This window comes from Erithacus rubecula, assembly GCF_903797595.1.
Source record: "Erithacus rubecula genome assembly, chromosome: 18".
NCBI classification, from domain to species: Eukaryota; Metazoa; Chordata; class Aves; order Passeriformes; family Muscicapidae; genus Erithacus; species Erithacus rubecula.
This window is the reverse complement of record NC_136670.1, coordinates 7982970-8004998: the sequence shown is the minus strand read 5'-3', so window position 1 is coordinate 8004998 and position 22029 is coordinate 7982970. Positions and strand designations below refer to the sequence as shown.

The following is a 22029-nucleotide window of genomic DNA, read 5'->3' as shown; positions in this document are numbered from 1 at the left end:
ATTTTCCATTAAAATCATTAGCCTCTTTCTGCAGCTGCAAGACCACACAGCTGGGGGAGAAGAAGATAACAATCCAGTTACTTTCTTGAAGGAGGGCAATATTTATGTAATTTGTTATATAAATTAATTTTATTATTATGAACTGTAGCCTTTTCCAAACACCAACATCAGCACATTCATATTCAAAATAACAACACCTTTGTTGGTACATAAAGCTGTTGATGTTGTTGACGCCCCATCCCTGCAAGTGCTCAAGGCCAGGTTGGACGGGGCTTGGAGCAACCTGCTGTGGTGGAAGGTTGGAAGGCAGGGGATTGAGATTTGAGATTGGAGATGAGCTTTAAGGTTCCCTCCAAGCCCAAGCAGCGTGGTTCCTGAGGCAGGCTCACCTGTGGTCACACAGGAAGATGGCCCCGTAGTCCTGGCGGTGCCGGATGACGCGGCCGATGGCCTGGTTGACAGCCCGGGACGCCTGCTGGCTGTACCACTCACGCCCAGACAGGCACTGCCAGAGCCAGGGGGAAGAAGTGACACCATTTACCAGCTGAAATGGATTCTCTGTGCCACACAGGCACTATTTCTTTACAGTCACGGAATAGGTGTTGGATAGTATCAACCAGATGTACTGATAAATGTCTAAGAGCTGAGGAAACCAAACACAGGTGGACTCAAAAGTCACACCTGATCTACAGAGCACAGAAAACTCAAGTAGCAATGTCCAGCTGGAGAGGCTATTTCCTATATGGTGCACTCAGTACAACACACTCAGCATATTCTTTAAGACCTGCAGAACAGACTAAATTGCAACATCATTCATTCTTGTGCCTGAAGCAACAGGATGCCAAACCCAAACACCCCTACACACACAACTACACTTCCAAAACAATTCCCAAACCAGCACAGGCCGTTCTTCTTGCCCACACTCTCTCTGGATGAAATACAACCCTCAGAAAGAGGGATGGATAACAAGCATACCAAGATTTTGACTTAAAATTTAATTACATCCATTTTTGGGGCCTATATCTAAGACTCTGCCAGAATTTGGACCCCTCAAGGCTACTAAAAAAATGTGGCTCTATTTGTGACAAATTCCCAAGGCTGTTTGAATTTTTGATATTTGTGGTCCCACAAGGCTGAGAAGACAACAAAATTTAAAACCCACAGGGACAAGAGGGAGAACCAAGGACACAAACATGCAAACAGCCAAGAGAGAGAAGCTGCCCAGTCTTACCTGTGCACCTGCACCACTTCTTCTCATCTCATCCAGGAATTGCATCTTTAAAATGACTCTGGGCTCCATACGAGGGGGAAATGGAAGCCCAGTAATGATGACTCCTCGTCCATTTATGTCTGCAAAGTCCAAGCCTTCACTGGCCTGCAGGGACAGAGTTTTCCTTCATCAACAGGGTTTGAAGTGATATTTCAGTAGCTGCTGGCCTTTTTCTCCATTCAATTAATTCCTTGGCCAAGTGCAGTTTATCAATAGTTTCAATGAACAGTTTCAACTCGAGGGTTTTTTTTTCTTTTATTACCAGGAGTTTAAACTTGGCTTTTTCCTCTGCCAAAGAACAGCTCAGCCAACCCTCTTAATGGCTGTCTTGTTCCTGGATAAGAACAGCTGCATTGAGAACTTGTCAACACCTTTGTTTAAACCTTCCAAAATCCTGAGTTGTTGACAAGACATAACACATTTTCTGACAATAAAAATTAACAGAATCATTTCAAAGCAACAACAGAAAGCCATCAGATCCACCAGACCATAGTGCCATGTCCAGCAGCTGTGCTGTTGACATCCCATCAAGTATTTGTCACTCATGTCCCCTGTACACACTCACTGTGCTGGCAAATCACTTTGTGAAACTAATGAAGTTGAACAGATTGAAAAAAAATTAAGGGAAAAAAAAAAAGCTCTTCTGTTTTTCAGCTGAATCAGTTTTCCAAATCTCAGTAATGAAACTTGACAGAGCTATGTCTTTTCTTCATTCCAACAGCCTCTTTGGAGACTGGGACCAAACTTTCAAAAGAAGTTGGATCTTCTCCTGGTAGACAGTAAACAGCAGCAAAAAGGCTCTTAGAGTAATTTCACAAATATTTCCACTGACATAAGTCAATTTACCAGCACTGGAGGACACAAAGGAGAGGCCATCAAATGTATCCAGAGAATATGAAATTAATAAAACAAGAGTTTTAAAGCTTAGCATTGTTTGATTTGTAGCAGTATTGTTTTAACTTGTTTCATTACAGTTCTCCATCTAATGGGTTACGTTTTCATAAAGCAGCCAACATAAAATACAAGTGTAATGTCCATCCACTTCAGAGAAATCAAAATGTGTTGTCCTTTTAACAAAAACAGGAGTGAATCATACAGAAATGTTACCTAATTTTGAAAAAGCTTCAAAGCATCTTGTTTCTTTCCCAGATATAATTACAGTCAAATAACAGAAATTAATTGAAATCCAAAATGAAGGGTCTTTTTCTATCAATTAGATAATCTGATCTCAGATGAAACAAATTCTCAGTTATATTACCTTGCCTCGACACACTGCCAAAAATGCAGCTCCATTGGACTTGGGACAGGTGACTTTATCATAGTAGGCATCAATAACCTAAAATACCAACAAGTTGAAGAGGAAGAATGGTATTATCCTGTACAAATTAAATTTGACCTGTACATTAAGATCTAAACTGTGATTAATTTAGCTTAGTATAATTGTCTTTACTTTTTGCTAATTGCAAATGTGAGAAGCCATTTTCTCAGCAAAATCCTTATATCACTCTGATATCCAGAACACATCTGGGTAAGCATAAAAAAATTCAGATACTTCTGATGAGAAGATGGACCATCAGGCATTTCTACAGATTTTTAAGTAAAACACAAAACAGGAAAGCAAATCTCAGATATTAATTATACTAAGAAGCAAATAAAATGGATGTCATAAATTTATAAATAAACAGGATGGCACTACGTAATTCTTTAACATCCAAAGCAGGATAAGCTGGGAGGAAAAGTCCTGCAGAACATTCACAAATGCTGACTACTGAAGTGACAGCTTTCTACCAAGTGATTACTCACCACTTGTGTATGTTAGCTGCTGTTTCATCACCAGATTTAAATGAAGACTAAACCCTGCATGGCCAGACAAGAGAGGAAAGGAAGGATGCACAGGAAAACTACACTTCAAAGAAGTACTCAGTTTTACTTCCACCCTAGGCCAAAAACTGGGATGTTTCACACCCAAACACACCTTAGAGCAGACCATTAAACACAGAAACAGTTTCTGAAAATGACAGAGGTATGTAATACAAATAATCAACCTCTGAAAAGCTTCCTTTGTTCCTGGGTTCCACAAACATCGGCTTCACTTCTTCTATTCTTCTGGCAAAATCATGCTCCTGTTAGAAAGACAAGTCAGAAATGCCAAGTGAGCTCACACCACAAGAACAGAAATGCTCAGAAAAGGTCACTACACTTCCCCAGCACAGCCTGTTCCTCTCTTGCCAAACACAGCAAGAGATGGAAGCAGAAGCATGCAGCCCCCTAAGAGCACTGACAGTGAGGACTTGCAGCTGGTGCACCCCAGAGCAGTGACATCTTCCACTAGAAGGTCTTTAATTAACATGGTTAAATGGAATAACTACAGGCTGCCTGATCCATGTATCCAAACTACCTAATGAAGGCAGAGTAATGAACATACTCTCCAATATTCCAGGCTCTTATCCATGACAGGATAGGATGGGAAGAACACCAACAGCCCATGTGGCACAACTCGCACCAGGTTACCTGTGGGAATAAGACAAGTGTGGAGCTGAGAGCATTTTCATCCTGGCATGGAGAACATGGACTGAGGAAAAACAACAGCTACTTTGAAGATTTTCTACTTTCTTGATGTGAGTGATTGTGTATTAGAAGTTGTTTACTTTCTTAAAATCACTTGATAATCTTGGCAAGGTGTAAGCTTTAACACAGAAGCCAAACCAGCTTTCATTTCCTCTTCAAGCATTTCTAGATTTAACAGATTCTTTGCAATCATGTTAGCCAGCTATACAAATGCTCTTCTTTTATTCTGTCCTTATGTGTTATGACCTTGTAATTCTATTATACTTTTAGAACATTACCAAACCAATAAATGCTGACTTCAGACAGGCTTGACATAGTTTAAAATTTCACCAAGAAAATTGCACTGATTTCCTGTGATCCTCAATTGCTCTGCTCAGCTTTGGCTGCTATTGATTTCCTAGTTTGAGCCACTTTCTGACTGTGCTTAGGAACCACATTTTTGACCCAAACACAAACTCCTGACAAAAAAAAATTAAGTTCAGACTTGGAAATATGAAGCCAGGGACTCAATTTTGTGTGCTATTACAGCAGTCAGCTGCCTTGAGCAAGCAGAAACACAGAAAAAACAGACAGCAGCAAGATATGCACTGCAATCCTTCTCCTTTCTCTTACTGCAACTTCTTCAGCATTGCCCTTTCCAGATTTCCAAAAATCCTGGGCATTAATCCATTTTTGAAACCCACACACTTCACTTACCAATTGTTTTTCCCAGAGAAGATAAATAATCCTCTGAAAACCTACAAAGAAGAAAAAACAAATAACATCATTGCATTTCCTTTTCTATGCTGTTTATCCACACTATCCATATTCATTTAAAATAGCATCTCCAGACTCCCACTTGTTCTCCCTCCTGTGACAAGCACACACCAAGGGCAGGAAATAATAATACCTTGACTACATTTTACTGATACTATGAAATATTCTTATTAATAGCTCTGAAGGTGATCTAAGCTTCAATACTTCAAAATGTAGGTAGAAATGGGCAACCATGTGAGTAACAACACACATGTGAGAGTTCTGCCAGAAAAGTCTGCCAAGCCTGATGAATTAGGTGTGGTGCTGCTGCAGGGCAAAAAGGGTGAGTTCTGTTACTATGGTTATTATTTAGTAAATCACTTTCTTTGGCTGAAGAAGTCCTGCTCTCCAATGAGCCATATTTATGTTCTTCCACACCTGACTGAAAATTCCCCTGTTCTCTCATACCTTTATGTTCCTTTCTTTTTAGTGCCCTGTAGTTTTGTGTACAGTTTTCCCAGAAAATTTATATATGCAGGGAAAAAACCTAACATATATACTTTATATGACCTACAAATACCAGTATCAGCACAGATGTTGTTTAAACACAGTGAATCCCTTTTCTTCAAAAAAAATCCCCGTGTTCTAAAGCCTTGGAGGGGTGGAATCCCCAACCCTCCTTCTTTAAAAGATAGTATCTTCAACAGAAATACACTGAAATGGCACATTAAAACTACTGAAAATGAGAAATCCAGTCTGAGGGTTTTCCAGTTACAACTTTTCTGTAAAAACCCATTACAATTGCTGAGTCCCTTTCCAGTTCTATGGAATATTTGGCCTTTGCTGGCAGCAGAAGCACTGCCAACTCTGAACAATAGATAGACAAAGACCACATGAGCAAGAAAAATTATGAAGAAAAGCTTGAGAAACATTTGGACATGTTTTCCTGAAGTAGACAACCCAGAAGTGAAAGAGAGGCTGGGGACAGTGAGAAGCTTTAAATATAAAAATAGTTATTGCAAAGGCCACTCATGTTTCAAGTCAATTAAGCCTTCAGAAAAAAAAAATTGGATGGGGTTTAGTGCAGCTCCTGGGGGATGGCTGTGGCTGCAGGTCCCAGCTGAGGCTGGTCAGGGCCATCAAGGACTATCAGTGCCTTGGTACCTGATCCCTTCCAGACCTCCAGTGCTAAATTTTCAGTAGGAGTGGTTAAAGGGTGTTGTTATTCAGCATTTATCCAAGAAAACCACTAGAGATCCCTTACTTAACTAGCATACTCCTGTTAACAGGACCCAAAACTTGGAACCCAAAACTTCAAAGCAGGATTGCACATGGAATTTCATTACCTTCTTTCATAGGTGGAAGTAAGCACAGTTCCATCAGGCCCCTTTGGAATGATCCCAACCCAGAGCTGGTGTTTATCAATAACATGAGGATTCTCCAGGCAAACAGGAAAAGGGCTGGAGAAAAAAAAAAGGAAGATCACAGTCATACTCAGTATATGATTCCCTACCAGTTCCAGAACCACAGAATGGTTTGGCTGGAAGGAACCTTTAATCTCATTTCATTCCACACTTCTGCCATGGGCAGGGACACCTTCCACTATCCCAGGGTGCTCCAAACCCCATCCAGCCTGGCCTTCCAAGGATGGGGCAGCCACAGCTTCTCTGGGCAAGCAGAACACTTTAAAATGCTGAGACAATATCTAAATCCATGAGAGCAGTATGTTCACTTCAGGAATGTGTTCCCACATCCAGGTACTCACATCTGCATTTCCATGGTAAATGAAGAGAGGGGGGAGAGTGTCCCACTGGTGAGGATGATTGTCCTGACTCCCTGTCGAACGAGCTCGTGCATGCTGTACCCAGGGCTGAAACACCAATAGCTTAAAGTCTTCCCTGCATTTAATAAAGAGAAAACACTAAGAAGTCAGTCAAAATGGAAAAACTAAACTATGACCAGAATTTGGCACATTGCACCCAAACTTCTGAGAATAAACCAGACAGCATCCAAAGTTAAAATTCCAGATGTATGCTTTGGTTCTTCCCAGATTTAATGACTGTTAATTAAAACATCATTCCTCCCTCATCATCTAATAAGAAAGTATGTCCACTTTCACTTGCTTGAAAAAAAGGACTCCTTGTCTATGAGGAATTTCCTATTTATCTCTATAGGTTATCAAACTTTCACCTAAACTTCCCACTTTCCCCAGAGTCAACTCTCAGATATTTCAATTTCTGCTCAAATCTTTTGTGGGATGTGGTGACATATAATACATACAGAGTTATGTATTTTAGTGCATGACTGAAAATACAAAATTTATCAACAGAATGTTAAGAACCATAAATAAATTGCATCAGTCATTTTTCCATTGCTCAGCTCAAGTGTGTTGAAAACTGCATCAGCTTCTCAGACACACAGGCACAAAGGAATGAAAACAATACCCACGTCAAGAACAAGAGCAGCCAAATGAAACAGCACCTTTTGTTTCTCTTTCTGATTCTGCTTTACGTGATTAGTTTCAGTCATGAAAATAAATACCTCTCATCTAAGTATCATGTGCATTTTTTTTAATTTACACATCTCAATCAATGCCTTCATTTCTGAAAGAAAAAACTGACGTTTTCAGGAAATCCCCATTAATATTTGCCCAGTGAGTCACTTACTGCTTTAAATGATGAGTGAACATTTGCTCTTAACTAAAATTTTACCCTTCCATCTCATTGAGACAAACACATCCAAACAATGCCCAAATTCTAGAAGACTCACATTCCAAAATTCAGCAAATTCTGTATCTTTCTAACTCACACCAACAATTGGTGCAAATTAGTTTGAATCTGTGTATGGACAGGCCAGTGAGAATCTACAGACTAGAACCAAGTCACTCAGCCAGGAACCCAAGAAATTCCAGAACAAAACCAAACTGGGCTGATATGGGATGGGCTGGAAAAGGACACCAACCCCTCATGTCTGCTCCTCCAGTGCTCAGCAGGAAACACATTTCCACACAATTCAGCATTAAAACTGCCAGGGACCAGTTCCCAGCTCCTGGACAAGCTGGGACTGCTGCACATTTTTAGCCTGGTGTGCTGCAATTATGTCTTTAAGCTTAACAACAATAAATCCATTTTCAAGGTCCCATTCACCAGCAGGAAGTGTTGGATGTTAAACAAAGCTGATCTCTGCAGCAGCTTTTTCTATTCCTTTGCTGGTACAAAGGACAGCTAATGCAAGAAGAAAAGGCTTGCTAATAGTTTACATGATGATTTAAAGCAAACCATTAATAAAAGCATTTTAACTAAATGCTAAACTACAACAGTCCAATATTGTTGACATAAACAGCATCTGTTCCCAGATGACTCAGGCAGGAATCTCATCAGCTGTCCCAAGCTATGCCCCTTCTCAACACCAATTACTTTGCAGAGAATGATGTTTGACTGGATAAATTCCAAAAAATCCCTGGAAAACTGCTGTTCTTAAATGCTTGAATTATTTCTATACCATTTGCTGTATCACTACAGGAAACCAGAGACTCAATCTATCATGTTTGGCCTCTGCTAGGCTTACATAAAACACAAGTCTTAGCATACTCAAGTGCATTACACAGGTACTTGCAAATACTCTTTTTATTTGAAAAACAAATATATCAGAAAACCCATCTACGGAATCACAAAATTCTCTCACTGCTTTGTATTTCTGTGTATAAATCCTCCAAGCAGAGCAATTAACCTGAAAGTGTTTGCATTAGCCTCTTCCTGCACCCATCTTTAACCAAATCTACTCAGAATTATTTCCTGTATCTCAAAATTCCAATTAAGCAATGTCTCAGGAAAATAACATTTGCAGATTACAAAACAGCACTAACTTCGTGGAAATGTTTAAGGAGATATTATGTGCAAATCCAGTAAATTCTTGGAAATTCATTCTTTGAAAACTTTTACTTTTGTTCTTAAAAGAAGAACTTCCATGAAACAGATACATATTCATGAGCACTTAATGGAGTAATTAAGTAGATACTTATGAGGCAAAGTATTTACAAAAATCCCTGAAGAGTGCTGTGTTAAGAAGGCTTAGGTAAAGGGATCTGCATCTGTCTTTTCTAATTGAAAATGTTTTGTTTTCAACCTGATTATTTAAAAAATAAATTTTAAAAAATCAGAAAAAATGAAAGCTGCAGTCCAACAAAGCCAAGCTTGGTGCTGCTTTATAGGAGCATTAGCACAAGCCTTAGATTCAGAAGCCAAGTTTCTTTTCTTCTAAAAATATAGTTTTGAAGAATGGATATACTGAGGTAATTCCAGATCCTGGGTTCTGCAGAGCATAATGAACAAAACAGGTGGGAGGAGAGAGACAAGGACAGCATGAATCCCCAGCTGAACTGGGAAGAATAGGTGAAGCTGAAACTATCAAGAACTGGCAACACACGCTGAAGAATTCAGCAAGTTGCTCCAAGCAGGAAGTTTGGCAAAGCAGGTCATCCCAGAGGAGGTAAACATGCCCCACAGCATTTTCTGCCTAAGACTCACATGATCTGGACCCGACCTCTTGCACAGCACATGAACCTTCCCTACAGAGCCCAAATGAGCTGTAACAAACTGCAACACCTCCACAGCCTGAACCATTCAACAATGAGAACTTCCATGGAATTTACCCTTATAGAACCTTTGACAAGTATTTTTCCCATCATAACTGTACCTGAATCCCCTTCTTGTTAAAGGCAGTTACAGCCTTATTTATATCAATTCTGTGTTTAACTCACAGACATACAGAGAAATCCAGCTGGTAGGAGGAGAACAGAACATGTCATGAACATTGGTATCAACCTGAGGGTTGGAGAAGAATTTCCCATTCCTGGCTGCTCTGAACATTTTCTCTACACTGATACAAACAACAACCTCATAATGGAGAAGATCTTCTTTCACCAGAATCATTGCCCTAAAAGAACTCCAGCAGTGCACAAAACAACAATGGTACAAAAAATTTTATATTGACATAGCAAGTGTCACCTCCCCTTCAGAAATAACCATAAAAGTGAAAAGCTTGTCCCCAGCTGTCTAAGGCTGCAATGCAAGATGAAAGCAGCAGTATGGATTCTATCACCACCTGCTGAAACCAGGTGGAGCAGTGTTCCTCAGCTCTTCCAAGAGCCATCCCTCATTACTCTGGGGGGACATCCTCTGCTAATGGGCCAGCTGTTAAAGCCAGGGACAGTTTTCTTTATCTCTTCCACTAACCCACCCTTCCTGAGGAGTTTTCAATCCAGCTTTTGCATGAACCTCCCCAAGAGAAGTCCTGTACCTTGTCTTTTTGAAGATGATGAATTCCAGAGATCTGTCCTTTGTTTCTTTTTCTGATTACTATTATCCAAATGAATATGAACCTGAAGGAAAGCAACAAACATTTCTAGCAATGGCTGCAGAGAGAAACTTCATCCCTCAAAACAACCTGGCCCACATTAAGAGTAATTAATGCAATTAGTGTCACTTTTAAAGTGTTACTAAAGTTCTATAATTTCCCATCTCTTTTCTATTTTGCTTCCAATATTTCATAACAAAGAAGCAAAAAAGTGCATCACCATCCAACCAGCCATTTTTGAGTCAGATGATGGAAGCAGCTTTTCATGGGCTGACCTGAGCAGAGACCAAGAGCCCAATTATTTGGGTATTTCCACCAGCATAAACCACACAGATTAAATGTAGAACACTATTGTGGTGGAAAGATTTGAGTCATTTGGCAACAAAAATAGTACCAAGTATTAATATGATATGTAGAAAAAGATCTGGTCCTAAAATTCATTGGAATGACATATCCCATAATTCCAAACTTCAGACAAATGAAAATAATTTCAGAGAGGAGCTTTAGTGGTTCAGCACTGGGCTAAACTAAAAACACATTATTGGAAGAACACGTTAATTCTTGCTTAATATCCAATATAAAAATTTTTCAGAAATTCCCATTTGCTGCACTTTGATAATTTAATTTACAAGTTCCTTTAAAAATTGTGTTTCTCTTCAGAATATAAATTAAATACAGCTCCTTTTTTTTGGTTGCTGTGTCTTCCTTTTTTCTCCCTGTAATCAACATCACTTGCAATACTACCCACACCCTTCCAAGTCTCAGACACACAAAGCACAGACATTAAATGCTGTGAGGAAAAGTGCAGCACACAAAGCCTCCCCTACCTTGTAGTATTTAGATACTGCCTGACGTGGCAGGTACCCTGTTGTGACTCCTTCTGGGGGATCAATGCTGAACACTGTCTGGAAAATGGAGGGAAACAGAACCACAGAATTATTTAGGTTGGAAATGACCTCCAAGTCCAAAGTGTGACTGCTCCCCACCTTGTCCCCAGCCCAGAGCACTGAGTGCCATGTCCAGGCATTCCTTGAACACCCCCAGGGATGGGAACTCCACCACCTTTTGCTTCCAGTAAATCCCTAATGTATCTTTGCATTGAGAAGAATCTCTACTAAAGTCACTGCTGCAATAACCTTCAATTTATTTCCTTATTCTTGTAATCAAATAAGAAGAGAACCTTGAATAAATATGGTTCTTTGGGGTGATTCCTGCTACCCATGTGGTGCTCTCATTGTTCCAAAAACTACAAGTCAGTATCTAAATATACTCAAACTGGACAAATGACAATGTTATTATTCACACTTTCATGACTCTGGTTGTGGATAAACAAACACTCTTGTGAGAACAGTTACAACCAAGCATAGAAGAACTTTTTGAGTTCCTTCTGTTTAAAATTTCATCTGTGGGCCCTCTGCCAATAACACTCTGCTTAGAAAAACAACCAAGTAGCAATCGTATCTAATTATCTATATATTAAATTAAACTTTTCCCCCTTTCCTGTATGTGATGTCTCATGACTACAGATGATGCTCTTGCAAACATAACACATCCCAGTGAAACTTCAGTGAAAACAGCTGTGGTTCTCAAATATTTACAACTCTGTCAATTTTTCTAAACAAAATTTGTCCAGACATTGATAGGAATTACCCAAGCTCATAAGAGTATCAGCTAGTTACAAGATGTTCCCCAGCAACTAAAAACAAAAAAAGTACAATTCCTGGAAATATTTACTTCTGAAAAATAGCCAAAGATAGGGTGTACAAAAGAGATTTTGTTAAATGTTCTTTGAAAAGAAAAAAAAATTACTATTAATTAAAACAAGCTGGTGATAAATTAATACTTAAAGGCAAGAAGCAAACATTGTTTACCCAACAAAAGCTCTGTCCTAGTCACACCCATCCCAAGACAGCAAACTATCCCCCTTTGCAGTCTCTGTCCACGTGCATGTCCCCAGCAGCAGAAAAGGGATCTGAGCTTTCTCCTCCAAACTCAAATCTCCTTTTATCTACCCACAGCCCAAAAGAGCACACACAATTATTCCCAATCTTGAACAACAGTCCTCTGGGATCAGGGGATTTGGCTGCTACTTCTGAATTTTCTCATCTCTCAGCTTTGAAACCCTGAGAAACTAATTTAAATTAGGCTCACCTGACCTTCCCTCAGAACAGCAATATCTCCCAGTACAAACCATTTGCTGCCAGTGTACACAAATCCCTGCTATTGTACTGGAACACACATGAAGGCTTTATTTAACTACTGCTAGAAAAATGAAATCCCCTGTGAATGCAAACCCTCACAAACACCCATTCATTCAGAGTTCAGTGTTGCAAACCTGCCAGGATAATTCAGAACACACCCAGGAAACTTGTCTTTATCACACAGATCTGCAAGCTTTGAATGTATTTTTCATCTTTAGTTTTAAATGGGGTGTTAATCTCTGGTGCCTTTTTGCACACATATATTGGACAGACCACTGCACCTCTGAATTTTATGGGGCTTGGGATTTTCCTAATCAAAGTTTTGGAAGTGCCCAAGAGGGAGATGACTGACAGCATTATGTGGATATCCACAAGTATCACATTCAGTTCCTATGGAACTGAAAAGATTTTTGTTTTAGACATCTCATAAGTTAATAACTAAATGAAAAAATACTGTTAAATTATGGGTTTTTTTGTTTTTTTTCCTTAGCCTCTCTTGTTATTTCGTGAGAAGATCTCCTATTCCCAAACACTGCTGCAAATAAGTTCAATGACCCAGCTCCACCTGGTGGATGCTAAGCCCAGCCAAAAATTCAGCATCTCCAAAAAGGGAGACCAGAACTACAAAAGAACAACCTGGGTAAAAATCAGATTAATCCATCCCATCAGGCAGCAGCTTTCTCCTCAAAAATTACAAACTTGCACCACTGCACAAGTGTACATCCCAACATGAATAAAACTGATCCAATATCTTTCCACATCTTTTAAACCAACTCTTCTATCCTTCAGACATTTATAGAGGAAGCATTAAATATTTACCTGGATAATATCTGAGACCTTATGCAATCCAGATGTATTGATAAATATTCCAGTACCTGGAGAGAGCAACCCAAGATAACTCTTAAAACACAAATATACATCCTCTTGTGTATAGCCACACCTTATCTGAACAGCTCAGCACTCTGAATACAACTTGAAAATATTTTCTGAAACAAATACTTTATTTCAGGTTTTTCATTATTATTCAAGATGCAAAAAGAAATATAAAACTGTCATTCCTTGTCTGACACACTGGGAAGCTGTCACCCCAGAAAATTTCTGCAATAAAAATAGGAAAGGAGCTAATCAAAGCAGCAAGTAGAGAAGCAGTTAAAAGAACATACGAAATACACTGATGGTGGGGATTTTGCAGCAGAAATGATCAACAGATGCACTTATCAGTCCAGAATGTAAATGGCTAAAAGGAGAAAGGTGCTGGGCAAAGAAAAAATGGAATGGTGGATGTGTCATCCAAGGATGCCCTTGCAGAACTGACAGTCTGTATTCTACTCCCTTCAATGTTTTTTTTCTCAAGAGTCTGCTGGTAAGAGCTAAATAATCTTCTTAACACATGTAGAACTTGAAAAATTTTCATTATAGAAAGCAATTTAAGAACAAGATGCTGACAAAAATTAGAACAGAAGCTTGTTAAGGAAAAAAAAAACCAATCCCATATCATATGATTCTCTGCATTCCTGTTTTTTAACTTCAGGATCAAGGGAAAACTCAAGACACTAGAAGTACCATCAGCAAAATGTCAGCAAGGTTCACACCACAATCCAAGTGGTTTTGGATGTGGTCTGTGCAAAAATCCTCAGTGGATGGACCCACACATGGGCACACACTCATGTCTGGACACAAGGTGGTTCCCAGCATTACTTCAGTTATATGACCAGACATAAAATATGTTTCCCAGCAGAGGACTCTGCAAGTCTTAATAAAGAGATACAAGTCTTTAAGGTCAGATTTTAGCTTATAGAAAACTTTACCATTTGATTGTCTCCCCTAACAACACAAATTTCTAGTTACTTCCACTAAAGAGGAAAGTTGGAGTAAAACAGCAAAAAAGTTCATGCACTTACGGCCTGTAAGAAATTGTAAAATCTGCTCCAGTGACTCCAAGAGGGAGGATTTGGTCTGCAATGTTATTTGAGCCTCTGCAAACAGATCAAAGATGTAGCTGCAATTTCCAAAGAAAAAACAGAAATGGGTAAACACTGTAAGGAATCAAACAGGCACAAATAATGTTACTTTTTCAGAATAATTTCACCAAAGGGTAGAAAAACATGTTTCTGTGTCCATGAGAATGAAAAATTTACAAGAATAAAAGTAACTGCTTACAGTACACAATACTGCCATGACAGAAAGTACACAGACCATTCTCTTTTTTCCATCATTCCTCTTCAACATACAACCCATTACTAATTTAGAAGCAGACTGGCATGCAATTTCCATGATTTTTTTTACCATGTACAAGAGGCACCAGTTTAGAAATGGGATTCCAGAGCTCAGAGGTACCTCAGACACATCACTGCAGCACTGGTACCTCTGCTTGAACCATGACACAAAATTGAAAAAAGCAGTGAGGAGCTTCTTCCAGCTCAAGAAACCCAAGCAGAGGATTTTCCACCCTTGAAACACTAAAAAAGGAAGTTCCTCCAAAAACAGTGATTATACAAATAGGGGATTTAAGGAAAACCAAAACCTTGAATAAATACTATTCCCAGAAACTAGAATAGAGCTATAACCCCAACAGCTGACCCACCTCAAATCTGCTGTACTTTTAAACATTTCAACACATTAATGAGAAGAAATTTACCTTCCCTCTTTGGTGACTCCACTTCCATTTGCTGGCAGCTCCACTGCATCAATAGCACTCTCAAGCTGAAGAAGAATTTCTTTAGGAAAATTAAAAGGAAAAACATTAAAATGCACAGAAAGTCACGTCTGGGACACACCTAAGTAACTTTTTCAAATGTACTTTATTACAAAGGCTGTTACAAAAGAGAGTAGCCCAGCTGTCCTGTCAACTCTGTAAACAAACCCAAATTATTAAAGACAGTTTCCTGGATATCAACTTTAAATATTCAGATTCAACTCTAAGACCTTCCATGACCTCAAGTGCTAGATGAAACTGAAGTCAACAATTAATAGTCAAACTCTTCTTTGCAGACAAGGAAAGTTGTTCTTGGAAATGTTTGTATATATGAGATGTCTCAAGCTTTTGCTGTTAACTTCAGGTTCTAACAGCAGAATCATGCAACTGATGCAATTTCAGCACAGCAAAAAGATTAGAAAACATGGGAACTTCTAACAAAGAAGGAAAAGACACTTTAATCTGCCAAATCTCTCTTCTTGGGAAAAAACTAACTAAACATTCCCAAAAGTTCTTGGGAAAAGCCAAACAACTTAAGCCTCTATGAATGTCTCAGTTATAAGTAATGTATATGGCAAAGCTACATTAATTTGATTAATAATTGCTGACCTTTTGAAACTGTTTCAACAACAATTTTTAACAACACAAAAAATAAACTTACTCTTGATCTTTGCTATATCTTCCAGTTCCATGTTCAGTCCTGTTGAAAACAGTAAAGATCTCAGGTTGTTTCACCCCTATTTCATTCCCAGTTTCTTTATGTCTTTCTAGAAATTATGGCTATGAAGGTTAGAATTGTGTGCATGGAAAGGTATTTTTTGAGCTCCCCTCACTGCTCTCTTTCATAACCCCATATGTCACATTGGTTTGATCAAATCTTCCAGTGTCTGGCAACAATTACTAATTAACAACAATTTATTTACTAACGAGAGAGTAAATTTCCCAGAAACTTTCCATAAAGTTATTTTCTAGTTCTTGGTAGTTTATAATCCCAGGGAAACAATGATGTGTCACTATCAACACACCTGAACTGGCCAACTCCATGTTAAATTCAGCATTGATTTCATTCTGTTGAACCACTTTGGCTTGTTCCTCCAGGACAACATTTATTGCATCCACTGCTGAAGCCAAATCATAGGGAGTCAAATCAAAAGAAGAGGACTCTTCACACAACTTCTCCTAAAATATAAGGAATAGAAGAATTATTCTGACCACTCTGTGTGCTGTTTGTTCAGGCAGCTTCAGACATGAAGGAGTGCAGATGACCAGGCTTGACTTCATTTTTCATCTCCAGCTCAGGCCAGAGGATATTTTATAAACACCTGAAGATTCTGACTGTTAGTAAGCACCATTATTTCTGAAATGTAGACCAGATTTTGCCCCTTCCACATTATGAGCATTCTAGAGAGTACAGACAGTAATTTTGATGTTCAAACAGGAATTTTTTTTACTTAGAGAATTGGTTTGTTCTTCAAAAAAACTATTTCTATACTTTCTATTTTAAAAGTAGCAATGGTTTAAACACTCAAGATTAGTAAGAACGACAAAACTTTCTCTGACTTTGAAAATTAAATCACATATTGCTTTGCCATAAGTTTTCATTCACAAAAAAGGATCATTTCCCCTGAGGAATGACACTAAATAATAAGGCCTGACCTACACAATTATTTGACTGTAATAGCTATGAAGAAATGAGTTATAAAGAAAAAAAAAAAAAAAAAAAAAAAAAAAAAAGCTGAGCGAGCTACATGTATAAACAATCTGATCAGAAAGAAATTAATTTTATTTCAGTGCAATCACTAAATTTCCACATATTAACCTGGAAGAGACAGCACCATCAGATAGCTATTGCAAAACAAGAAGCTGTTCTGGCTAATTTCTGCATGCAGGCATCTATTAGTACTTCCTGCACACTACAAAGGGAAAAACAAATCCAAACCCAAACAACTGCAACAGGATTTCCACACATTTTTTCAATGGAAAGAGAGATATTCTGATGAAAGGAGCAAATCCTGGATGCAGCTATGCAAGTGTCTCTAGTGGAGCAGAACAGACATGGGTGGCTGTTTACTGAAAGGACACCAGACACTCAGACAACAAACCACAGCTGTTCAGCAGAAATCCCACTGGAAGACTGTGGCTTCGTGTGGCAGAGAAAGGGACATATTTCAAATGTTCCTTTGCATTTCATCATTTAGGATAAGAGCTGCAGTTTCAAGCCTGCTAAAAGGAAGAACTCATAAGGCAGCAGTTGTTATTTTTTTCTTGTTATCCTCTGTGAGTGAGGACTTGGAATATTACAAGTCCTGTTTTCTATCTACTGCACCTGGGAGAGCTGATGCAGCTGAGCTTCAAGAATGGGTCTTTCATGATTTTTTACACAAGAAAGGAAACACCTCATAAATCTGGAGATGTAGCCTTTAGAAAGAAACCATCACTTTGTAAAAAAAAAAAAAGTCAGTAGTGTCAATGGGCTGTTAATTAAACTACAAAAATTTAACAGTCAAAGAAACAAGAAATGTTCATGATAATGGACATCAGCAACACACATCTGAGTAGAGATTTTACAGGCTGTTTGTAATGGGTCAGGGTCTGTTTTACACTTTGGATGCAGATTGAAAAATGGTAACAGATCAGAACAACTCACCACATTGTGAGCTTCATCAAGTATCACCACAGTCCCCTTCAGGTCCAAGTTGTGTGATTTCCTGCTCTAAAGACAAAAGCAGAACAAGGAAATGAACAAAAAGGCCACTGAGAAATATGGATTTGATTGGCTGAGAAAGTGGATGACGAGATACTTCTGGATTTTCATGTATTTTGAAGTTGAGCTGATTTTTTCCTTTGAGAAAACAGCAAGTGATGGCTGTGGCTGCCCACTACAGAAGCCACAGAATCAGTTTCTCTGGAAATGAAGGTGCTAAAATGTATCATGTAAATGCTTACAGAAGCTACAATTTGTAATTATTTTTTTAAAACCCAGGCATCCCATATTGGGATTAGTTAAACTAATTGGAGAAAGTTTAACTATTAATTAGAGTAACTTTGAGTCCTTTTTGGCAATAGAGATCTGGGAGAAGTGGGGTGTAAAGCATAGGATTTGCCTTGTATTTACAATTTTATGCTTGTGTTGTCTTTGCAAGTGGATATTCTAGAAACACCCCCTCCAGTACCACATCACTTCTTTTTGGCGATAAAGGGATTTTTTAAATTTCTTTTTAAATTGATTAAACTTTCAGTCTTCCTGCAACAGTGGAGTGAAATCTGGCTTTTACTATAATTCATGAATTATCTCCAAGTTGCATGAAGATATCATCACCTTTGTTTCCTCAACAGAGTTTTCAAAGGTTTCATTTTCTACCCATGAAATATAGACAGCTTATTACAACTGTTTGTACACAAAGCCAGAAATTATTTCCAAGGGATATATCCAATCTCTACTGAAAATCTCCTTATTTTGATAATCACACAGTAGCTGCAGAAACAAAAATGCCTCAGATTGCAAAAATACTGCAAAGTGTGTGACTGAAGATTTATGTCCAGGAGGTGAACATCACCTAAAAATGGCACCACATTCTGCAAAGCTAATTCTACAAATATAGAAAAATCTCAAACATTATTTTTTTAAATCATAGGAAAGAATTTACAGAGAAAAGCCTCAAATTGCATCCTCTATAATCCTGAATTTGAACTGGGATTTGGTCAGTTTTGAATCATACATAATGCATTCACTTGCCAGGCATCACTCTTCACTGTTTATCCACTAAAAGCCAACATAAGACAAACAGAAGAACAACTATATTTAAAAGCAAAGTTACATGTTACCTTTGAGTCTAGTAAATAGTTGTAAGGCATAAAAATAATGTCTGCTTGCTGCTTCAGGCTTCGAGAGAGATAATAAGGACAAGCTCTGTTTAAATAAAAACAAACAAACAGTACAGACTATAATGCTTGCAGAAATATTAAGAAAGCATTCAACATCCATGCACATGATACACAAATGGATTAAAAAAAGTGAACAGAGAAACAATTTTCATTATTTGCAAAGTCAGGGGAAGGAAGGTCAGAGGGAATTACTCACCTGTGCTTGTTTCCATTTTTAACCAAGTCTTCAATATCCATGATTGATTCAATCAGTTCTTTCTCTGTACTCTTTTCTGTAAAAGATTACATTAAAACCACCAGCTTAGGCAAAGGTATGACACCAAGATTTATTGTTACCCTGATCAAACTCATCCACTAATATTTCATTCTTGAAAGCCAGTAACAGAGAAAAACACACACAGCTGAATTCTGCCAACTCTTCCAAACCTCTCCAGCTGCCCAGCAAATCCCTCCCTCTCCAATAATCAGGGCTTAGCTTCCAGGGGAAGTTAAGGTGAGCCACACTCACCTTCCACATTGTTATAGAAATGACAAGCACGAGCCATCACTTTCATTCGGCACATGTAGATCTGGAAAACAAAACCTCTTTCAGCCCAGAGCAGCACAGCCTGTCAGGCACTGAAAGCAGCTCAAGGAGTGAAATCAGTTCCAGCACTAGCTAAGGAATAAATGCTAATCACAGGTCTTCAGCTATAAAACCACTGCTCACCTTGCAAGTCAGGCTCTTTTTTTGCAGCATGGAACACTCACATGCTCAGAGAAAAGTGCATTATGTTTTACCATTAATAATTTTCAAAGCAGTAATCTTTGATATTGTAAAAATAACAGCTAAATCAATAACTGAAGGAATGTTTTGAAATTGTTATTGCTCTCATCAAGCACATAAATAGTAGATCAGAAACTAAACTACAAATTATTAGCTGTCATGTTCTACACAGTGACATAATTCTCTGGATAGAAAATGTCACCAGAGACTCAGAATTACATTTTGCACTCACAAAACTAGAAACTAAACATTCCTAAAAACACATTTACAACTACTGTGTTTCCCTGCAGCCTCCTGTAGTTTAACAATGCCAGAGTGAAGAATGGCACAGAAATGACACAAAAGCCTCCATGTCCTCCCTGAACATCCTCTCCAGGCTCTGATCTCACCTGCATGTGGTTGCCCTCCTGTCGCTTCACTTCAGGATTGATGCAGAGCTGCTCCCTGGATCCCAGCACACAAATCTTTGGCCTGGGTACACAAAACTGGCATTTAAAATAAGGCAAAAAACAACAGAGTTGTACATGCTTAGATTCAATATATCAAAAGTGAAAGATTTGGGAGAAACAGGCGAGCCCAAAGCAAGGGTCAGAGCCAGAACAAGTCAATTAGTCTGTCTGTAACTGATGTGTGTGTTCTTGGACTCTGAGGCACTGCATCTCTACTGGCAGCAGTGGGTGCTAATAAGCAGCAGCAGCTCACAGCAAGAAGTCACAAGCAGCAATTTACACCATCCACCACAAAATCTGGGTTCTGTTATGACAGCTCAGCCCAGGCAGCTGGGGCCTGTCATCCACTACAAGCTTTGCCCAGCTGGTTGTGATGGTCAGATCAAGGTTAGGACAGAACTGATTCACTACAAACATTTACCATGATTTAGGATTTTTTGCTTATTAAAAGGTTGTATCTTTTCAATAGCTACATAAACAAATGACTATGCCAGTCCAAAGAGCTCAGCTGAAAACTGGACTGGCACTGGTATAACAAAACCACAAAGTTCTTCATAGGTTTACATAAGCCTGAGGAATTCAACTTGGTAATGGCTTCCTACTGCCACAAAAATGCCCCCAGAAAAATATAGAGGGAAAATTAAGAAAGGTAATTTTGTAAGTTAATGTGTCAAGTAAAAAACCAAAACCAGACTAAATGCAGAAAATTCTATGACTGAAGGAGAGAAGAGAAGCTGTGAAGCATTAAAATAAACCAAACCCATCAACAAAGAAAAAGAGGTTCTAAACATGCACATTAAAGGAACTACCTTTCTCTGAACATCATCTTTTATGCATTGATCCACAGAAGTTCAAACAATAACTACACCAGAGGGGTTTCTCTACCTTTTCTTTGAACAAGGACACTACCCTAAATCATACTCACCTGTACACTGTGTTCTTTAGCTCATTAATGACTTGTGTAAGCTGGGAGTGAGTCCTGGAGGCATAAATTATTTTTGGAATGTCAGTGTAATAAGCTGCCAAATAGAAGAGAAAAAAAGCAGAAAGACATTATAAGCATAGAAAGGAGAACTAGGGATATTCTTAGCCTCCTTCCCAGCTGGTACTATGGTAACAGTTTGCCTTGCAGAGACAGCAGGAAATGCTGTCATCTAACTATTCACATACCTAAAATGAGCTAAATGAGTTTCTAAGAAACTAAAGAACTAAATGAACTCCAAGAAAAATTCAAACTCTGTAAAACACCTTGAAAATGCATAAAACGGTGAAACTGTGCTTCAGCAACAGCTCCGAAACGATTACAGTTGTATATTTATTACAAAAGACAGATAAAAAGCACGTGTTGACTGCCATGCCTGAGTGCAGAGGTGGTGGTACTCACTTGGCACATCTCCATCTGTGGCAGCAGTGCCCCAGGAGGACACAGGTCTGTCAGGAAAGAGCTCCACCCCGTTCATGCGCTGCGCGATTTTCCGGGCGGAGATGGTGTCCTTGAAGTGCTCCCGCCAGGCCAGGGTGGAACACAGCAGGCAGAGGGTCTTCCCTGTGCCTGTGGGGCTCTCCAAAATGCCATTCACCTTCTTTGTTGCAGAGAAAGAAAAGAGGGATTTAGGGGTTCAGTAGGACAGGTCTTGGTGCAGCACTGGAAGTTATCGAAAAACCAGCCCAGAAAGTGATAACAAGAGTGCTGGTTTCCTTTAGGATTAAAGTTTTATCCCATGTTATCAGTTTAGGCAGAGAACTTTGTCAGCACTTGGAATACCTATGGGATGTTACAATTTTTAAGTGTATGGATATACTAAAAACTAGAAAAAAGCAGCAGCTGAGCTCAAGTGTATGAAAGGAATTTATCTCATAAGCTCACAACACTTGGAGTTCAATGAGAGGAGGCACCAAGCAGACACTGTGAAATAGAGCAATGCAGAGCCTGGTGGAAAGTCAAAGTTTACACAATAACCTTGCTTGGTCCCTCAGGAGAACATGGACCATAAAGGTGTGTCCAGAAAAAAAAGATAACTACTGTGAAAAAACCCCCATTTTATTATTTTGACATTCATTATCCGCTCACACAGCAAACAGAATATTATACAACTAGTCCAAAT

At 38.8% G+C, this 22029-nt stretch overlaps 1 protein-coding gene across 1 annotated transcript in view; it reads right to left on the bottom strand.

Moving 5' to 3' along the window:
- Positions 1-22029, bottom strand: part of RTEL1 (regulator of telomere elongation helicase 1) — a 43853-nt gene that overhangs the window by 19399 nt on the left and 2425 nt on the right. The window contains exons 3-24 of the mRNA XM_079321659.1: positions 21309-21507; positions 20850-20943; positions 19865-19946; positions 19218-19278; positions 18906-18981; positions 18650-18734; positions 17472-17537; positions 15850-16003; positions 15486-15524; positions 14768-14846; positions 14031-14128; positions 12949-13004; positions 10756-10833; positions 9872-9953; positions 6339-6471; positions 5920-6033; positions 4535-4575; positions 3696-3781; positions 3316-3393; positions 2529-2606; positions 1232-1375; positions 390-505 (exon numbers count right to left, since the gene is read on the bottom strand). Coding sequence (XP_079177785.1) covers positions 390-505; positions 1232-1375; positions 2529-2606; positions 3316-3393; positions 3696-3781; positions 4535-4575; positions 5920-6033; positions 6339-6471; positions 9872-9953; positions 10756-10833; positions 12949-13004; positions 14031-14128; positions 14768-14846; positions 15486-15524; positions 15850-16003; positions 17472-17537; positions 18650-18734; positions 18906-18981; positions 19218-19278; positions 19865-19946; positions 20850-20943; positions 21309-21507 — 2039 coding nt within the window. The remainder of the gene's footprint in view (positions 1-389; positions 506-1231; positions 1376-2528; positions 2607-3315; positions 3394-3695; positions 3782-4534; positions 4576-5919; positions 6034-6338; positions 6472-9871; positions 9954-10755; positions 10834-12948; positions 13005-14030; positions 14129-14767; positions 14847-15485; positions 15525-15849; positions 16004-17471; positions 17538-18649; positions 18735-18905; positions 18982-19217; positions 19279-19864; positions 19947-20849; positions 20944-21308; positions 21508-22029) is intronic.